Below are 21526 nucleotides of genomic sequence, written 5' to 3'. Positions count from 1 at the left end.
ATGTTCTAAACAATATGCAACCTTTCATTTTTTGCTAAACGTCCCCATTAAGGAGTTGAAGGATCGGCCCCTAAATACTTCTTTTGCAAATATCTCAGAAACGAAAAAGAATTTCTGACTAATTGTTGAACAAAAAGTGTTCTAAATCATGAGAGCTTTAAAATGATGTGAGGAAAAAGGGGCTGGACCCTCAAAAAAGGGGCTGAGAGGGGCCGAAAGTCTTTGATCACTTACTCTTTAACGATCAATATTTTGTAATGCATTACTGAAGCAAAAATGTTTATCTCAACACTTTACAACTATATATTATGATATTTACATCAAATGTTACATAATTAGGGGCCATAAGGGGCCAGAATGCCAAATCTTTGACGCTTTATATCTTAAAACTATGAAATATTTTGATAAGCAATATTGAACAAACGATGTTCAAAATAATGTTCTAAACAATATGCAACCTTTCATTTTTTGTTAAACGTCCCCATTAAGGAGTTGAAGGACCGGCCCCTAAATTCTTCTTTTGCAAATATCTCAGAAACGAAAAAGAATTTCTGACTAGTTGTTGAACAAAAAGTGTTCAAAATTATGAGAGCTTTAAAGTGATATGAAGAAAAAGGGGCTGGACCCTCAAAATAGGGGCTGAGAGGGACCGAAAGTCTTTGAAGAATAACTCTTTAACGATCAATATTTTGTAATGCATTACTGAAGCAAAAATGTTTATCTCAACAATTTACAACAATATATTATGATATTCACATCATATGATACATAATTAGGTGGCAAAAGGGGCCAGAATGCTAAATCTTTGACGCTTTATATCTCAAAATGGGAAATATTTTGATAAGCAATATTGAACAAAAGATGTTCAAAATAATGTTCTAAACAATATACACCCTTTCAATTTTTGCTAAAAGTCCCCATTAAGGAGTTGAAGGACCGGCCCCTAAATATATCCTTTGCATATATTTTGGAAGCGATAAAGAATTTTTGAATAGTTGTTGAACAAAAATTGTTCAAAATCATGAGAGCTTTAAGGTGATATCAATGAAAAGGGTCTGACCCCTTAAATAAAGGGCCGAGAGGGGCCAAAAGTATACAATCAATAACTCTTTAATGATCAATATTTTGTAATATATTACTGAAGCGAAATAGTTCATCTTCACACACTTTTTCTAAATAACATGATGTTGATATCATATGTTACGCAATGAGGGGTCTTTATTTATTAGGGGGCCAGATTGCATAATCTTTGGCGCAATATATCTCGAAAAGGAAGAATATTTTGATAAACAGTATTGAACAAAAGACGTTCAAAATGATATTCTGAACAATATGCATTCTTTCAATTTTTGCTAGACGTCTCCATTTAGAACTTGAAGGGCCGGCCCTTAATATTTCTTTTGCATATATCCCGAAAACAAAAAAGAATTTCTGAATAGTTGTTGAACAAAAAGTGTTCAAAATCATGAGAGCTTTAAGATGATATCAAGAAAAAGGGGCTGACTTCTCACATTAGGGGCCAAGAAGGGCCGAAGGTCTTAAATCTATATTCCTTTAATGATCAATATTTTGTTAAACATTACGGTATAAAAGCAAAATTGTTCGTCTTAACAATTTATTTATATCATTATATTTGATCGAAAATCTCAGTCAAATTCTTATCTCATCTTATCAAAAATCGGACGGAAGACCCACTCGTTGCTCGCAACGAGATCTCATCTAGTTATTATTTTTATTCTTTTTTCTTCTTACAAAATTTGTGCAGACGATTTCTCGGAGATGGCTCGTTCGATTTTATTCAAATTTTCGTGAAAGATGCGTTGATATCTGAAGTTAATTCCGGCAATTTCGTTAAGGGATATTTACTTCCGGTCGGAAGTTATCGCCCTTTTATTAAAATTTAGAGGACCTCCTTGTCTGCGATGGAACTCAAAAACGGCTTAAGCTAGAGCGCTGAAATTTTCAGTGATGATAGAGGACATGTTGCCATTTTGCACCTGGGTTTAGATATTTTCCGGAAGTGCCTAGTATGGAAGCTCGGTAGGGGTCGAAATTTAGGACACGAATTATAAGTGAATTTTTGAGACATTTTGTATCATATCTTTCAAAGTATAATTATTTTGTAAAAACATACTGAACGATATTTGTGCAGAATGACAAGATCTTTAATATGATTATAAGAATTAAGGGCTGACTTGTCATGTTAGGGGCCGAGAGGGGCCAAAAGTATTAAATCAATAACTCTTTAACGATCAATATTTTAGTATACATTACTCAAGCAAAAATGTTTATCTTAACAATTAACAACTATAAATTATAATATTTATGTCATATGTTACATAATTAGGGGCCACAAGGGACCTGAATGCTAAATCTTTGACGGTCTATATCTCGAAAGTGAGAAATATTTTGATAAGCAACATTGAATAAAAGATGTTCAAAATAATGTTCTAAACAATATTTAACCTTTCAATTTTTGCTAAACCTCCCCATTAAGGAGTTGAAGGGCCGGCCCCTAAATATATCTTTTGCATATAGCTCGGAAACGAAAAAGAATTTTTGAATAGTTGTTGAACAAAAAGTGTTCAAAATCATGAGTGCTTTAAAGTGATATGAAGAAAAAGGGGCTGGCCCCTCAAAATAGGGGCTGAGAGGGGCCGAAAGTCTTTGAACAATAACTCTTTAACGATCAATATTTTGTAATGCATTACTGAAGCAAAAATGTTTATCTCAACAAATTACAACTATATATTATGATATTCCAATCACATGTTACATAATTAGGGGCCATAAGGGGCCAGAATGCTAAATCTTTGACGCTTTATATCTCAAAAGTGGGAAGTATTTTTATAAGCAATATTGAACAAAAGATGTTCAAAATAATGTTCTAAACAATATGCAACCTTTCATTTTTTGTTAAACGTCCCCATTAAGGAGTTGAAGGGCCGGCCCCTAAATACTTCCTTTGCAAATATCTCAGAAACGAAAAAGAATTTCTGAGTAGTTGTTGAACAAAAAGTGTTCAAAATCATGAGAGCTTTAAAGTGATATGAAGAAAAAGGGGCTGGCCGATCAAAATAGGGGCTGAGAGGGGCCGAAAGTCTTTGAAGAATAACTCTTTAACGATCAATATTTTGTAATGCATTACTGAAGCAAAAATGTTCATCTCAACAATTCACAACTATATTTTATGATATTCACATCATATTTACATAATTAGGGGCCATAAGGGGCCAGAATGATAAATCTTTGACGCTTTATATTTAAAAAGTGGGTAATATTTTGATAAGCAATATTGAACAAAAGTTATTCAAAATAATGTTCTAAACAATATGCAACCTTTTGATTTTTTCTAAACGTCCCCATTAAGGAGTTGAAGGGCCGGCCCCTAAATATATCCTTCGGATATATCTCGGAAACGAAAAAGAATTTTTGAATAATTCTTGAACAAAAAGTGTTCAAAATCATGAGAGCTTTAAGGTGATATCAAGGAAAAGGGTCTGACCCATTAAATAAGGGGCTGAGAGTATACAATCAATAACTCTTTAATGATCAATATTTTGTAATATATTACTTAAGCAAAATAGTACTTCTTCACACACTTTATCTAAATAACAAGATGTTGATATCATATATTACGCAGTAAGGGGTCTTAAGGGGGCCAGATTGCATAATCTATGGCGCAATATATCTCGAAAAGGAAGAATATTTTGATAAACAGTATTGAAGAAAAGACGATCAAAATAATATTCTGAACAATATGCACTCTTTCAATTTTTGCTAGACGTCCCAACTTAGGACTTGAAGGGCCGGCGTTTAATATTTCTTTTGCATATATCCCGAAAACAGAAAAAGAATTTCTGACTAGTTATTGAACAAAAAGTGTTCAAAATCATGAGAGCTTTAAAATGATATCAAGAAAAAGGGGCTGACCTCTCACATTAGAGGCCAAGAAGGGGCGAAAGTCTTTAATTTATATTCCTTTAATGATCAATATTTTGTAAAACATTATTAAAGCAAAATTGTTCGTCTTAACAATTTATTTATATCATTATATTTGAACGAAAATCTCAGTCAAATTCTTATCTCATCTCATCAAAAATCGGACGGAAGACCCACTCGTTGCTCGCAACGAGATCTCATCTAGTTAAGGTCTTCCGTCTCCAACGAAAGACCTTATTGTTTTCGTTCGGTTTCTTTTTCCCTATTATTATTATTATTATTAAGGTCTTCCGTCTCCAACGGAAGACCTTATTGTTTTCGTTCGGTTTCTTTTTCCCTATTATTATTATTATTATTATTATTATTATTTTTCTTCCAACCGATTTTGTGCACGCGATTTCTCAGAAACGGCTGGGCCGATTTACACCAAACTTTCAGATGTAAAAGATATTCAATTGATCTTGATAGGTTTTTTTGTTTTTTGATGACGTCACTTCCGGTCGTGAGATATTGACGATTTTCTGATTTTCAGAGGGTCGGCTTGTCCTGGAATCTCCTCCTAAACGACTAAAGCTATTGAGTTAAGATTTTCAGTGAAGATAGAGGAAAGATTGTAGATGTGCAATTGGGCATCTATATCTTTCCAGCTCAAATGGCGTTGAAGCTCGCCTGGGTTCGAAAAATAGGCTCACAAACATCTCGCAAAATTTGACACGTTTTCTTTTATATTTTTTTACCTGTAAATATTTTGTTAAAACATGTATTACAAAAGATGTGTAAAATGATAAGACCTTTCATTTGATATCAAACAAAAAGGGCTGATCCCTCAAATTAGGGGCTCAGAGGGGCCAAAAGTCTTTAATGTATAACTCTTGAACGATCAATATTTTGTTATAAATTACTGAAGCAAAAATGTTCATCTTATCGATTTGCAACTATATGCTTTAAAATTTTGATCATATGTTACGTAATAAGGGGTCAAAAGGTGCCAGAATGCTAAATCTTTGATGCTTTATATCTCAAAAAGGGGGAATATTTTGAAAAGCAATATTGAACAAAAGATGTTCAGAATAATGTTCTTAACAATATGCAACCTTTCAATTTTTGCAAAACGGCCCCATTAAGGACATGAAGGGCTGGCCCCTAAATATTTCAATTCAGTATATCTCGAAAACGAAAATAGATTTCTGAATAGTTGTTGAACAAAAAATCTTCAAAATCACAAGACCTTTCAATTGATATCAGGAAAAAAGGGCCTTAAATTAGGGGCTCAGGGGGCCCAAAAGTCTTTCATGTATAACTCTTGAACGATCAATATTTTGTTATAAATTACTGAAGCAAAAATGTTCATCTTATCGATTTGCAACTATATTTTTTATACCATTGATCATATGTTACGTAATAAGGGGCCAAAAGGGGCCAGAATGCTAATTCTTTGATGCTTTATATCTCAAAAAGGGGGAATATTTTGAAAAGCAATATTGAACAAAAGATGTTCAGAATAATGTTCTAAACAATATGCAACCTTTCAATTTTTCCAAAACGACCCCATTAAGGACTTGAAGGGCTGGCCCCTAAATATTATAATTCAGCATATCTCGAAAACGAAAATAGATTTCTGAATAGTTGTTGAACAAAAAGTCTTCAAAATCACAAGACCTTTCATTTGATATCAAGAAAAAGGGGCTGACCCCTCAAATTAGGGGCTCAGAGGGGCCAAAAGTCTTTCATCTTTAACTTTTTAACGATCAATAATTTGTAGTACATTACTGAAGCAAACATGCTTATCTTAACGATTTACAACAATTTATGATAAGATACTGATCATACGTTACGTAACAAGGGGTCAAAAGGGGCCAGAATGCTGAATCTTTGACGCTTTATATCTCTTAAAGGGGGAATATTTTGATAAGCAATACAGACCAAAGATAGTCAGAATTATGTTCTTAACAATATGCTCCTTTTCAATTTTTTGTCAAACGGCCCCAATAAGGACTTGGAGGGGCAGCCCCTAAATATTGCAATTCAGCATATCTCCACAACGAAAAGAAATATCTGAATAATTGTTGAACAAAAATTCTTCAAAATCACAAGACCTTTTATTTGATATGAAGAAAAAGGGGGTGACTCCTCAAATTAGGGGCCCAGAGGGGCCAAAAGTCTTTCATCTATAACTCTTTAACGATCAATAATTTGTAATACATTACTGAAGCAAACATGCTTATCTTAACGATTTACAACAATATATGATAAGATTCTGATCATATGTTACGTATAAGGGGTCACAAGGGGCCAGAATGCTACATCTTTGACGCTTTATATCTCGAAAAGGTGGAATATTTTGATAAGCAATACTGAACAAAAGATGGTCAGAATCATGTTCTAAACAATATGCACCCTTTCAATTTTTGTCAAACGGCCCCATTTAGGACTTTTAGGGATGGCTCTTAAATATTTCCATTCAGCATATCTCCACAACGAAAAGAAATCTCTGAATATTTCTTGAAGAAAACGTTTTTAAAATCACAAGACCTTTCAATTGATATCAAGAAAAAGGGGCTGACCCCTAAAACTAGGGGCTCAGAGGGGCCAAAAGCATGTCATCTATAGCTCTTTGATAATGTTATATAAATCAAAAGAATGAAATCAAATTAGGGAAGTCTATAAATTATTATCTTTTGACAAAGATCATAGTCAAAATCATATCTCATCTTTTCGAAAAATCGGACGGAAGACCTACTCGTTGCTCGCAACGAGATCTCATCTAGTTATTATTATTTTTCTTCCAACCGATTTTGTGCACGCGATTTCTCAGAAACGGCTGGGCCGATTTATACCAAACTTTCAGATGTAAAAGATATTCAATTGATCTTGATAGGTTTTCTTGTTTTTTGATGACGTCACTTCTGGTCGTGAGATATTGACGATTTTCTGATTTTCACAGGGTCGGCTTGTCCTGGAAACTCCTCCGAAACGACTAAAGCTATTGAGTTAAGATTTTCAGTGAAGATAGAGGAAAGATTGTAGATGTGCAATTGGGCATCTATATCTTTCCAACTGAAATGGCGTTGAAGCTCGCCTGGGCTCGAAAAATAGGCTCACAAACATCTCGCAAAATTTGACACGTTTTCTTTTATATCTTTTTACCTGTAAATATTTTGTTAAAACATGTAGTACAAAAGATGTGTAAAATAATAAGACCTTTCATTTGATATCGAGAAAAAAGGGCTGATCCCTCAAATTAGGGGCTCAGAGGGGCCAAAAGTCTTTTACGTATAACTCTTGATCGATCAATATTTTGTCATAAATTACTGAAGCAAAAATGTTCATCTTAACGATTTGCAACTATATGTTTTAAAATTTTGATCATATGTTACGTAATAAGGGGTCAAAAGGTGCCAGAATGCTAAATCTTTGACGCTTTATATCTCAAAAAGTGGGAATATTTTGAAAAGCAATATTGAACAAAAGATTTTCAGAATAATGTTTTAAACGATATACAACCTTTCAATTTTTTGCAAAACGGCCCCATTAAGGACTTGAAGGGCTGGCCCCTAAATATTTCAAATCAGCATATCTCGAAAACGAAAATACGTTTCTGAAAAGTTGTTGAACAAAAAGTCTTCAAAATCACAAGATCTTTCATTTGATATCAAGAAAAAAGGACTGATCCCTCAAATTAGGGGCTCAGAGGGGCCAAAAGTCTTTTATGTATAACTCTTGATCGATCAATATTTTGTTATCAATTACTGAAGCAAAAATGTTCATCTTAACGATTTGCAACTATATGTTTTAAAATTTTGATCATATGTTTCGTAAAAAGGGACCAAAAGGGGCCAGAAGGCTAAATATTTGGCACTTTATATTTCAAAAAGGGGAAATATTTTGAAAAGCAATATTGAGCAAAAATTGTTCAAAACAATGTTCTAAACAATATCCAATCTTTCATTTCTTGCAGAACGGCCCCATTAAGGACTTGAAGGGCTGGCCCCTAAATATTTCAATTCAGCATATCTCGAAAACGAAAATAAATTTCTGAATAATTGTTGAACAAAAAGTCTTCAAAATCATAAGACGTTTCATTTGATATCAAGAAAAAAGGGCTGATCCCTCAAATTAGGGGCTCAGAGGGGCCAAAAGTCTTTTATGTATAACTCTTGATCGATCAATATTTTGTTATCAATTACTGAAGCAAAAATGTTCATCTTAACGATTTGCAACTATAAATTATAAAATTAAGATCATATGTTGCGTAATAAGGAACCAAAAGGGGCCAGAATGCTATATATTTGACTCTTTACATCTAAACAAGGAGAGATATTTTTATAAGCAAATTTGAACAAAAGATGTTCAGAATAATGTTCTTAACAATATGCAACCTTTCAATTTTTGCAAAACGGCACCATTAAGGACTTGAAGGGCTGGCCCCTTAATATTTCAATTCAGCATATCTCGAAAACGAAAATAGATTTCTGAATAGTTGTTGAACAAAAAGTCTTCAAAATCACAAGATCTTTCATTTGATATCAAGAAAAAAGAGATGATCCCTTAAATTAGGGGCTCAGAGGGGCCAAAAGTCTTTCATGTATATCTTTTGAACGATCAATATTTTGTTATAAATTACTGAAGCAAAAATGTTCATCTTAACGATTTGCAACTATATGCTTTAAAATTTTGATCATATGTTACGTAATAAGGGGCCAAAAGGGACCAGAATGCTAAATCTTTGACGCTTTATATCTCAAAAAGGGGGAATATTTTGAAAAGCAATATTGAACAAAAGATGTTCAGAATAATGTTCTAAACGATATGCAACATTTCAATTTTTGCAAAACGGCCCAATTAAGGACTTGAAGGGCTGGCCCCTAAATATTTGAATTCAGCATATCTCGAAAACGAAAATAGATTTCTGAATAGTTGTTGAACAAAAAGTCTTCAAAATCAGAAGATCTTTCATTTGATATCAAGAAGAAAGGGCTGATCCCTTAAATTAGGGGCTCAGAGGGGCCAAAAGTCTTTCATGTATAACTCTTGATCGATCAATATTTTGTAATAAATTACTGAAGCAAAAATGGTCATCTCAACGATTTGCAACTATATGTATTAAAATTGTGATCATATGTTACGTAATAAGGAGTTACAAGGGGCAAGAATGCTAAATCTTTGACGCTTTATATCTCAAAAAGGGGGAATATTTTGATAAGCAATACTGAACAAAAGATGGTCAGAATAATGTTCTAAACAATATGCACCCTTTCAGTTTTTGTGAAACGGCCCAATTAAGGACTTGGAGGGGTGGCCCCTAAATATTTTCAATCAGCATATCTCCACAAAGAAAAGAAATCTCTGAATAGTTGTTGAACAAAAAGTCTTCAAAATCACAAGACCTTTCATTTGATATCAAGAGAAAGGGGCTGACCCCTAAAATTAGGGGCTCTGAGGGGCCAGAAGCCTGTCATCTATAGCTCTTTGATAATGTTACATAAATCAAAAGAATGAAATCTTATTAGGGAAGTCTATATATTATTATCTTTTTAGTTTTAACAAAGATCATAGTCAAAATAATATCTCATCTTATCGAAAAATCGGACGGAAGACCTACTCGTTGCTCGCAACGAGATCTCATCTAGTTATTATTATTATTATTATTATTCTTACCGATTTTGTGCACGCAAGTTCTCGGTATCGTCTTTGCCGATTTTCATGAAACTTTCAGATCTGATAGGTATTGATCTGAACCTTATTTGAAATTTTTTTCGTTGATGACGTCACTTTCCATCTCGAGATATTTAGGATTTACTGATTTTTAGAGGGTCGGCTTGTCCTGGAAACTCCTCCGAAACGACTTAGATATTGAGTCAAGATTTTTCAGTGAAGGTAGGGGAAGGTTTGTAGATTTGCAGGCTGGTGTCCAAATCTCTTTAGCGCAAAAGGCGCCGAAGCTCGGTAGGGCTCAAAAAATGTCTCAGAAACATCTCACAAAATTTAACACCTTTTCTTTCATATCTTCATACATGTTAAGAATTTGTTAAAACATATAAAAGAAAAGTTGTGCAGAATGATACGACCTTTCATTTGATATCAAGGAAAAGGGGCTGACCCCTCAAATTAGGGGCTCAGAGGGGCCAAAAGTCTTCCATCTTTAACTCTTTAACGATCAATAATTTGTAATACATTACTGAAGCAAAGCTGTTTATCTAAATGATTTACAATATATGATAAGATTCTGATCATATGTTACGTAATAAGGGGTCAAAAGGGGCCAGAATGCTAAATCTTTGACGCTTTATATCTCGAAAAGGGAGAATATTTTGATAAGCAATACTGAACAAAGATGATCAGAATAATGTTTTAAACAATATGCACCCTTTTGATTTTTGTCAAACGGCCCCATTAAGGACCTGGAGGGGTGGCCCCTAAATATTTCAATTCAGCATATATCTCCACAACGAAAAGAAATCTCTGAATAGTTGTTGAACAAAAAGTCTTTAAAATCACAAGACCTTTCATTTGATATCAAGAAAAAGGGGCTGACCCCTCAAATAAGGGGTTCAGAGGGACCAAAAGTCTTTCATCTATAACTCTTTAACGATCAATAATTTGTAATATATTACTGAAACAAAGATGCTTATCTTAACGATCTACAACAAAATATGATAAGATTTTGATCATATGTTACGTAATAAGGGGTCACAAGGGGCCAGAATGCCGAATCTTTGACGTCTTCTATCTCAAAAAGGGGGAATATTTTGATAAGCAACACTGAACGAAAGATGATAAGAATAATGTTCTAAACAATATGCGCCCTTTCAATTTATGTCAAACGGCCCCATTAGGGACCTGGAGTAGTGGCCCCTAAATATTTCCATTCAGCATATCTCCACAACGAAAAGAAATCTCTGAATAGTTGTTGAACAAAAAGTCTTCAAAATCACAAGACCTTTCATTTAATATCAAGAAAAAGGGGCTGACTCTTCAAATTAGGGGCTCAGAGGGGCCAAAAGTCTTTCATCTTTAACTCTTTAACGATCAATAATTTGTAATACATTACTGAAGCAAAAATGCTTATCTTAACGATTTACAACAATATATGATAAGATTTTGATCATATGTTACGTAATAAGGGGTCACAAGGGGCCAGAATGATAAAATCTTTGACGCTTTATATCTCGAAAAGGGAGAATATTTTGATAAGCAATACTGAACAAAAGATGATAAGAATAATGTTTTAAACAATATGCACCCTTTTGATTTTTGTCAAACGGCCCCATTAAGGACCTGGAGGGGTGGCCCCTAAATATTTCAATTCAGCATATCTCCACAAGGAAAGAAATCTCTGAATAGTTGTTGAACAAAGTCTTCAAAATCACAAGACCTTTCATTTGATATCAAGAAAAAGGGGCTGACCCTTCAAATAAGGGGCTCAGAGGGACCAAAAGTCTTTCATCTATAACTCTTTAATGATCAATAATTTGTAATACATTACCGAAGCAAAAATGCTTATCTTAACGATTTACAACAATATATGATAAGATTCTGATCATATGTTACGTAATAAGGGGTCAAAAGGGGCCAGATTGCTAAATCTTTGATGCTTTATATCTCGAAAAGGGAGAATATTTGATAAGCAATACTGAACAAAAGATGGTCAGAATAACGTTCTAAACAATATGCACCCTTTCAATTTTTGTCAAACGGCCCCATTAAGGACTTGGAGGGATGACCCCTAAATATTTCAATTCAGCATATCTCCACAACGAAAAGAAATCTCTGAATAGTTTTTGAACAAAAAGTCTTCAAATCACAAGACCTTTCATTTGATATCAATAAAAAGGGGCTGACCCTCAAATAAGGGGTTCAGAGGGACCAAAAGTCTTTCATCTATAACTCTTTAATGATCAATAATTTGTAATATATTACTGAAACAAAGATGCTTATCTTAACGATCTACAACAAAATATGATAAGATTTTGATCATATGTTACGTAATAAGGGGTCAAAAGGGGCCAGAATGCCGAATCTTTGACGTTTTATATCTCAAAAAGGGGGAATATTTTGATAAGCAATACTGAACAAAAGATGATAAGAATAATGTTCTAAACAATATGCACCCTTTCAATTTATGTCAAACGGCCCCATTAAGGACCTAGGGGAGTGGCCCCTACATATTTCCATTCAGCATATCTCCACAACGAAAAGAAATCTGTGCATAGTTGTTGAAAAAAACGTTTTCAAAATCACAAGACTTTTCAATTGATATCAAGAAAAAGGGGCTGATCCTTCAAACTAGGGGCTCGTAGGGTCCAAAAGCATGTCATCTATAGCTCTTTGATAATGTTATATAAATCAAAAGAATAAAATCTAATTAGGGAAGTCTATATATTATTATCTTTTAACAAAGATCATAGTCAAAAGCATATCTCATCTTATCGAAAAATCGGACGGAAGACCTACTCGTTGCTCGCAACGAGATCTCATCTAGTTATTATTATTATTCTTTTTTTTTTCCTTACCGATTTTGTGCAGAAGATTTCTCGGAGATCGCTCGATCGATTGGCTTCAAATTTTCAGGGTTAATGCGTTGCTATCTGAAGTTTATAACGGCATTTCAGTTTTTGAAAAATCACTTCCGGTCAGAAGTTATCGCCCTTTGATCGATTTTTACATAGACCTTGTGTCTGCACAAAAACTCAAGAACGACAAATGCTAGAGTGTTGAAACTTTCAGTGGTGATAGAGGACATGTTCTAGATGTGCACCTTGGTTTTCAAATTTTCCGGAAGTGCGAAGTATGGAGGCTCGGTAGGGGTCGAAATTTAGGACGAAATTTTTGAGTGAATTTTAAAGACATTTCTTATAATAACATTTTAAATAAAAGTATTTTGTTAAAATATATTGAACAAAAAGTCTTCAAAATCACAAGACCTTTCATTTGATTTCAAGAAAAAGGGGCTGACCCCTCAAATTAGGGGCTCAGAAGGGCCAAAAGTCTTTTATCTATAACTCTTTAATGATCAATATTTTGTTATAAATTACTGAAGCAAAAATGTTCATCTTAACATTCTGCAACTATATATTATAAAATTTTGATCATATGTTACGTAACAAGGGGCCATAAGGGGCCAGAATGCTAAATCTTTGACACATTATATCTCGAAAAGGAGAAATATTTTGATAAGCAATATTGAACAAAAGATGTTCAGAATAATGTTCTAAACAATATACACCCTTTTAATTTTTGCAAGACATCCCCATTAAGGACTTAGAGGGCTGGTCCCTAAATATTGTTATTCTATATATCTCTTAAACGAAAGGGAATTTCTGAATAGTTGTTGAACAAAAAGTCTTCAAAATCACAAGACCTTTCATTTGATATCAAGAAAAAGGGGCTGACCCCTCAAATTAGGGGCTCAGAAGGGCCAAAAATCTTTTATCTATAACTCTTTAATGATCAATATTTTGTTATAAATTACTGAAGCAAAAATGTTCATCTTAACATTCTGCAACTATATATTATAAAATTTTGATCATATGTTACGTAACAAGGGGCCATAAGGGGCCAGAATGCTAAATCTTTGACACTTTGTATCTCGAAAAGGAGAAATATTTTGATAAGCAATATTGAACAAAAGATGTTCAGAATAATGTTCTTAACAATATACACCCTTTTAATTTTTGCAAGACATCCCCATTAAGGACTTGGAGGGCTGGCCCCTAAATATTGTTATTCTATATATCTCTTAAACGAAAGGAAATTTCTGAATAGTTGTTGAACAAAAAGTCTTCAAAATTACAAGACGTTTTATTTGATATGAAGAAAAAGGGGCCGACCCTCAAATTAGGGGCTCAGAAGGGCCAAAAGTCTTTTATCTATAACTTTTTTATGATCAATATTTTGCTATAAATTACTGAAGCAAAAATGTTCATATTAATATTTTGCAACTATATATTGTAAAGTTTTGATCATATGTTGCGTAATAAGCGACCTTAATTGGCCAGAATGCTAAATCTTTGACACTTTATATCTCGAAAAGGGGAAAATATTTTGATAAGCAATATTGAACAAAAGATGATCATAATAATGTTTAAAACAATATGCATCCTTTCACTTTTATAGACAAATATCTCAGTCAAGATCTTGATTAATCTCATCCAAAATCAGACGAAAGACCCACTCGTTGCTCGCAACGAGAACCATCTAGTTATTTATGTATTTGTTTTTATTTATTTATTTTCAGATTTAAGTGCATCTAAAGATTGCGTTTTAAGCAATTCTATATTTAATATACGCAGAGCAATATTGATATTTATTAAACGTAAATTGGAAATATGGAAGAAAATAATCGATGAATAATTGAAGGAATACAATACTGTTTTGTAAAAAAAAAAATGTTATCAGAAAAAAAGCAGATGATTTTGGTAAATATCTTTTCAGTGAATATACGTTTTGTTTTCTTGTTTTTTAGATATCTTGTCTAAAAATAAAATTATGCAATATATGTGCACAGCTGTATATCAATTAATTAATTATAAAGTGTAATTAAGGAAAATAAACATCTAAATATTAAATGTAACCAGCAGAATAATTGCTCATCAATATCATATAAATAATTTTAAAAAATTACATGTAACTTGTAATTGTATTTAAACACATATTGTTTGTAATTCATTTCTTTTTTATCTACACGGAGAGGCAAACTGACATGCTGATTAGTCGACGAGCTGATTGGTCAATGCTTTTTCTCGCTTATCCTGTTTAAGACCTCTGTTATGTAATAGAGAACCCGGCGTTCATTTTCTGGCCCACTTCTGAAATTGGGTTCAATATACGCGTTTGACTTTGATGCATCCGGGGTGCGCTGGTTTTTATTAGGGTTTGTTTTGTTGATAAATAAAACATGCTTATAGCGAAGTGCCAGGAACCAACAATTTTAATTCATTATAAACGAACACATGTAACTTCTTAGATCCGTTCAGTTCGAAAAATGTTTCACAATCATGGGGATTGGAAACTACTTCGCTGTAAGCGTGAATTCATTATAAACATGTTTGCTATAATTGTGTTTTACTGTATTATATAAAAGATGACAATAAGGAACAGTTGACAAGCTCAAAAGCCATTAAAACAATACAGGTATTTCAAAGGATATCAGCAAATATATTTTATTCAACTATCATGTAATTAATTATGCTGAGGAATTAAGCCTAGTATAATTTAATGAAGATATGTCTATCGTTGTTTGGGACGTCATAGGCGCTTAACTTTAGAGATACAAAATTATACCTTTAGTGTATCGATATAGGCAAATGCTCATCTTTTTATGTCTATCGATGTTTTGGACATTTTATGCGCTTGACTTTAGAGATAAAAAATTATAACTCCATTCTATCGATATAGGCAAATGTTCATCCTTTTAAAGACGCTTTTGTCACCTCATTCTCATGCGTAAGACAAGTCAAAAAATGCATACTAGGTATGTTCAGGGGATAAAGATCATTTAACTATGTGAACTGAAATTCATGTAAAGTGCATTAAGTCATTCAAAAAGGAGAGTTTCCTGTGACTGTTTGTTTACGTTACATAAAAAAGAATTACTTTTACAGCGTCATTTGCTTTTTTTTTCTTATTTATACATCATGCTTCATCTTGGCATTGAAAAACAAAAAAATCTAAAATGTTATTGGTAAAAAAAAACAAAAAACCTGAATGCAATATATCATGTACAACCAATTTAACTTGACATTTTCTTGTTATCTCATAACAGGATCTTCATAAATGATATCACATAAGCAACATTGTAGCCGAACGTTTGCTTCCATTAATTACCGAAAATTAAACTCTATATAAAATCTTTGGCAGGATTAACACATTATTAAGACATAAGCGAAAACATAGAAATATTATGCCTCTCTAAAAACGAATTGTACAAGGAAATTGTACAAGGGAAGCTAAACTTTAGTATCCCGAACACGGATATCTCGAAAACCATTGATATGACGAAGTTGTTTGGAGTACCAAGCACTTATTATTATGGTATTTTACCACGAATATCTCGAATCTTCGAATACCTCGAAGTTTTTTTATTGCATCAAGTTTGAGGTAAGGAATTTCGACTGCATATAGATATTTGTGTTTCCCCTCTAAATATCTTTAACACTGATAATGGATACATTCCTAAGGAGCATCTAATTCTATACACCTAAAACGTAAGTGATATTTATTGCGTGCTTGTGTTTCTTAGTCTAAATACATGTATCATTTAAATATTTAATACAATTGGGTATATAAATTTGTATTTTGTTACATAAATAAGGGAAGTTGACGACTGAAAAATTAAAGTCATCATTTTTAGCATGAAGTTTTGTTGTTTAGTTACCAATAACGTCTTTTTCAAGTAAAATATCTAAATACGGAACAGACCTGTCGGACTATGTTGTATCTTACATATCGAGTTCAAATGGATACTTCGAATTAACATGGGAATGAAAATGAATATTGTTTATAGATAAGACGTAGATATATCTGAATGTTGAATCATACGCCCAAGGAAGATACCTCTCCTTTTCATATAGAAGTTTTTGAATGAATTCTGCTGCATATGAATACAAAATTAAGTCTACCCATGTGAATTCCGACAAACTGTTGAAATACTTTATCACCAAAAAACTAAAAAGATATTGTCAATCAGAAATTCAAGCAATCAGAATGTTTTTTAACAAAATTATTTTGCAAATGACCAACGACAAGGTAAGTAAATTTACAAGTTCCATTTATATTGAAAAAGCAGCAGTCCATGATTTCAAAAAGCCTGGACTTTAATTTATCGAGAAGAAGGTTGTATAAAGTGTTGAAAAGCCTATGTTTTGACGTTATTGATTTTGGTAAAATTTTGTGATTTTAAATTTTCTAGGAGTTCTTTGGAATTTTTAAGTATCCGCATCTGATTTAGACTTCTTCTCGAATAAATTATTTTCAGTTCTCCCGAAGTTTCTCCTTCACTGCTGTTAATATTTTAGTGAGGAGTAAAAAAAGGGCTTGGTAGAACATTTACTGAAATGTATCTCTGTAAGGATATGAAGACAAACTCCGACCAGCATTTTAAGATTTTGTTAGGGGATCGAAAATTTAGATACATGTCGATGTGCTCGGGATTGTTGTCCGTAAAATGAAATTCGAAAGCATATAAACCAATAATGGTGTAGCATGTGTTAAATTTACCTTTGGAGACTTATAGATAAACGTTTAAACACTTGAATCTGAGAAGCAGATAATTGTCTCTTTGAATTTGATTTCCCGAAATCACTGAATTTTAATTGCATTACGAGTAGGAGATCTAAATAAAAAAAAAGTTCGATAATTTAAAAACAGCTGATCAAAAAAAAAGCTTGTAACAACGACTTGAGAGACATGAACTCTGTAATAATAACAACGTACTTTTCATTGTGATATTTAGGAATGCAATCGCTAGGTAAGCATTTATGACAGTTCATATCAGATTCAACAAAATCGATGCATGCTTAAACAATTGTAACATACGGAGTACGTAACAGTTAGCCAATCACTTTTCTGAAACTAATATATTTTTTGTTATTTATATTTGGCGTTTGAAAGACCAGATTGCAAATTCTTACAGGTACGCAGCAGCCAGCTTTAAATACAAATTACGATATGGGCGATCTTTGGGCAGTCTATTTAATTTTTGTCTTCTTTGCGGTGTCTCAATCTACCATTATTTCACAGAAATACATCGCGAAACGTGAACTTGATGATAAAAAATCAAATAACGAACTGTTGAAAGAATATAATTCTCATTCATTGACCGCGTGTGCCGCGATGTGTCAAATGAAGTGCGTCTTCTTTGGATTCAACCCTTACATTAAGAAGTGCCGTACCCACAACAGTGTTTTCACATCGGAGATGTCTACTGAAGGGGGCTGGAGATACTACTCTCATGACTGTATGTATAACTGTTATTTGTTTCCCAATTTGCCACAAATCACAAAAACAAAAACATCATTGGTGTTTATCGCACAACTTTTTGGGAAGAAGAGGTTGATCATTATTCACTAAGCACAATACTATTTTATCCTGGGACAATACTGTATTATGTTGATCATTATTTACTAAGCACGATACTATTTTATCCGGAGACAATAATGTTTTATGTGGGAAAAACAATTGTATTTTCAACATTATTAACTCTAAATAATATTTCAGGCTCTTTGCTGATTTTTTTTTCTTATCATTCTTATTTCGAATGAATGATGAATTTGAATTGCAGGAATCATATTTTGTAATTCCAATATTTTCTCTATCTTTACTCTGTTAGTATCAGCTTGGTTAAAAAAATGAAACTTCTATTTTATAAGTAAAACCAATGCAAAAAAAAAAAAAAAAAAAAAAAAGATCAAATGCATACACTGTGACAATACAGTAATGATATTCATTTTAATCTAAATGACACTGTTTCATTCTTAAGCATTTGAAAATTGTAGTTTGTAATTGACTAAAAAATACTAGTAAGGGAAAGAATGAAATTTCTTTTATTATTTTTGTTTCTTTTTTGTGCTATAGTTATTCCTCTTAATCCTGTTGACTGTACGGATCTTCGTGATAATGGTCACACTAATTCAGGGGTGTTCGAAATTTATCCCTTTCGGACCATAACCAGTCCTGTCAGAGTTTACTGCGACATGGAGACAATGGACGGAGGATGGACGGTTTGTGATTCATTTCAAAACTTGACTACATAATATAATTCACACTCAGTTGTTTTATGGATCAAAAGAATATAGAATGGAAAAAATATGAATATTTTGAGTTTATATCATTAACGAATTGATCACACAAGTGTTCGAAACAATTAATTGGATTGTTATACATATTAATTTTTTAAAGGCAATTCAGAAACGCGTAGACGGATCAGTGAGCTTTTACAGAACCTGGACGGAATATAAAAAGGGTTTTGGTTCACCGGAACAGGACTACTGGATTGGTAAGTGTAAATCTCTTTTAAATAGGAACTATCATCCGCTTCATAGTATGAGAAAATTTCTTTATTGTGGCAGATAAAAAATGGAATCGTGTTAAAGATCTTATTTTAAGACTAGGTAATATGTGTTCAACGATACTCACTTATCGTGTTTAATTGGTATCTTAAATAATAAGAAAATAATGAAAGCAACAGGTAAAAATCACTCAGTGGCATGGTCTTAAAGAAACGAAAATTAGCAGTACTGTTTACAGCTTAGGAAAATAATTTGATTTTTCATGAAGGTATATTCATATTCAAAAAAAGAAATAATTGCATTGCAGTGGACTTTTTAGTTGATTTCAAATATATCTTAATGCAGGAAATGACGTAATCCATCAGTTAACAAAAGAAAGCAAGTTATTCCTTTATGTTTCCATCACTCTCCCGAATGGTACAACGCTGTATGAAATGTACGATGGGTTCTCTGTCTCCAATGAAACAGAGAATTACAAACTCTTTCTTGCCGGACCTGCCACGGGAACCTTAGGTAAGTATATTCAAGTTAAGTTCTTAAAATTGGGTTCAAATCAAGTGTACCATCATATACGTCTTTTCATAGAAAGTTTATAAAGTTGGTAAAAAAGAGACAAAGATACAATTTTCTCTCATATTCAGTAAACGTCTTTGATTCTACGTTAATTAAACTTTTTCACTATATCATTTGTAGGTACAATTTAAGAGTTTCGCGGACATTGAATTAGTCATTGCTAAGTAGTTGAAATTTTAAATTATTTATTATAAAAACAAAGAAAATTATATTAAATTATTTGTACTAGTATATCCAGTAACTACCTTTGATCCGCCATTGTTATTTAGCTTAGGTTTCTTAATTCACATTTCTAACTACTACTGAATACGAAGTTTACAGAGGGTAATTGATATGTTATGTCGACATGTTCACGAAAATTTGATGTTCAAATTACTTGATCCGGAATATAGTCAAATTAGAAATAGCCATATTCAAAACTTCGCAGTGTATTTCACTTTTACAATATCTATACTATATTAAATGAAAATCTAATATTTTAAAACATTGACAGGTAAATCATTTCTTATCTTGTTATCATTTTGTTTGATTTGCTTCGTATTGAATTTTATATATTTTAAAAGCATAAACTCTAACAGATATCAATTTTTTCATATATTCATTTTTCTAATATTTCCAGAAACCTTTACCATTTTTTTTTTTCAAAACATCCTTTAGAAGTGTAACACACCTGGGGTTTATTGTTACATTAGAAAGGATGCTATATAATTTGCACAGAATATTGTTGTATTGTGTTTTTTAAATATTATCTACCTTTACAGGTGACAGCATGAGAAGCCGTCATCTGTCTGTGATGTGCCTCAGTATCATTGACAATAAGATTAATGTGATATGAATTAATTAACTAGTGATATATTTTCTCTAATTCTACAGGAGATAACATGAGAAGCCGTGATCTGTCTGTGATTACCTCAGTATCATTGACAATAAGATTAATGTGATATCAATCAATAATCTCTGTGGTATATTTTCTTTATAGGTGACAGTATGTTTGACACTGGTAGCCCTGTTCACCATGATCTGTCAGGGATGTCATTCAGCACCCCAGACAGAGATAACGACCCATGGGGAGGTAACTGTGCTGCTAGTGACGGTGGAGGTTGGTGGTATAACAAATGTTATACGGCCTTCCTTAACGGTCGGTGGTACTCGGAAGACTGGATCAATCCTTGGTATCCTGCAGTAAGAAGTGGGACATCCGTTAGGGAGACACTGATGTTGATCAAGCGTCACTAGGTATACATCATTAAATCTTAATATCCAGCATTTACTCTTTGGTATTCCCATAAACGTTTTAAAAGGTAACAGAATTTTTTAGAAGAGTTATAAAAAGTATGCCTTTATATTTCTAAATTATTATTCAATTCTTTTTATTTTCATTTTTTATAGATGAATATTCAAAGAAAAGAAACAACAAATTGACGACCAACTATCAATCGGACGAAATGTTTGCGATAAAGGAGACAATTTTAAATTTATGTCCATCATGGGTTTACATTTATTCCTTTTTTGCAATAATATTTTTATATCAAGTGAGAAAACTTGTAAGCGATTATGTTTTGAAGGGGTCTTGTGGTTGAACTACTTCCTGAACCAATAAACTTTTGTTAATTTTTTATACTGAATGTACCCAGTAAAACCTGTACGTTATATGTATTGTAATAAATTGGAAATTAGACATATTTCGTTCTTATTTACAAACTCTGCCACATGAATATGCCTGGACGTATAATTAGGATGAAAATTGCTCTAGAACGTACTCCAGAAGAAACTGTTTAATCCGACACTGATGCAATCCTTTTCCTTTTAACTATTCAGACACATAACTTGCCTCCTAGTGCATGTCGGATTAGACAGGTTTCACTGTATTAAAGATATTCATGTTACGTAGTTAAGTACATCTGATGTTCATGTTCCGAAGTACCATATATCCAAGATTATGCTTTTCTAAAGAGTTACCCCCCATCTTTTGCCAGCCTGCAATATTTTGAATGAATGAGCAA

At 32.8% G+C, this 21526-nt stretch overlaps 2 protein-coding genes across 2 annotated transcripts in view; both read left to right on the top strand.

Moving 5' to 3' along the window:
- LOC133186914 (uncharacterized) overlaps nucleotides 1-21526 on the top strand; it is a 492852-nt gene that overhangs the window by 362709 nt on the left and 108617 nt on the right. The gene's annotated exons all lie outside the window — the stretch shown is intronic.
- On the top strand, nucleotides 18630-20759 carry LOC133186578 (fibroleukin-like). The gene is made up of 4 exons (XM_061321807.1): nucleotides 18630-18662; nucleotides 18841-18937; nucleotides 19296-19463; nucleotides 20503-20759. Exons 1-4 carry the CDS (start codon nucleotides 18636-18638, stop codon nucleotides 20757-20759), a joined length of 549 nt encoding a protein of 182 aa, XP_061177791.1. The 5' UTR covers nucleotides 18630-18635.

Source organism: Saccostrea echinata, unplaced genomic scaffold, assembly GCF_033153115.1.
Source record: "Saccostrea echinata isolate AGI-Se365-2 ecotype Australia unplaced genomic scaffold, CSIRO_AGI_Sech_v1 ptg000014l, whole genome shotgun sequence".
Taxonomy (NCBI): Eukaryota; Metazoa; Mollusca; class Bivalvia; order Ostreida; family Ostreidae; genus Saccostrea; species Saccostrea echinata.
The sequence above is the reverse complement of the archived record's forward strand: the minus strand, read 5'-3'. Positions and strand labels throughout refer to the sequence as shown.

Coding starts and splice junctions, on each gene's coding strand:
- LOC133186578 (XM_061321807.1), top strand. CDS start 18,636: ATGGAGACAATGGACGGAGGATGGACG. Junction 18,938..19,295: donor GGAACAGGACTACTGGATTG/GTAAGTGTAAAT, acceptor ATCTTAATGCAG/GAAATGACGTAATCCATCAG. Junction 19,464..20,502: donor ACCTGCCACGGGAACCTTAG/GTAAGTATATTC, acceptor TTTTCTTTATAG/GTGACAGTATGTTTGACACT.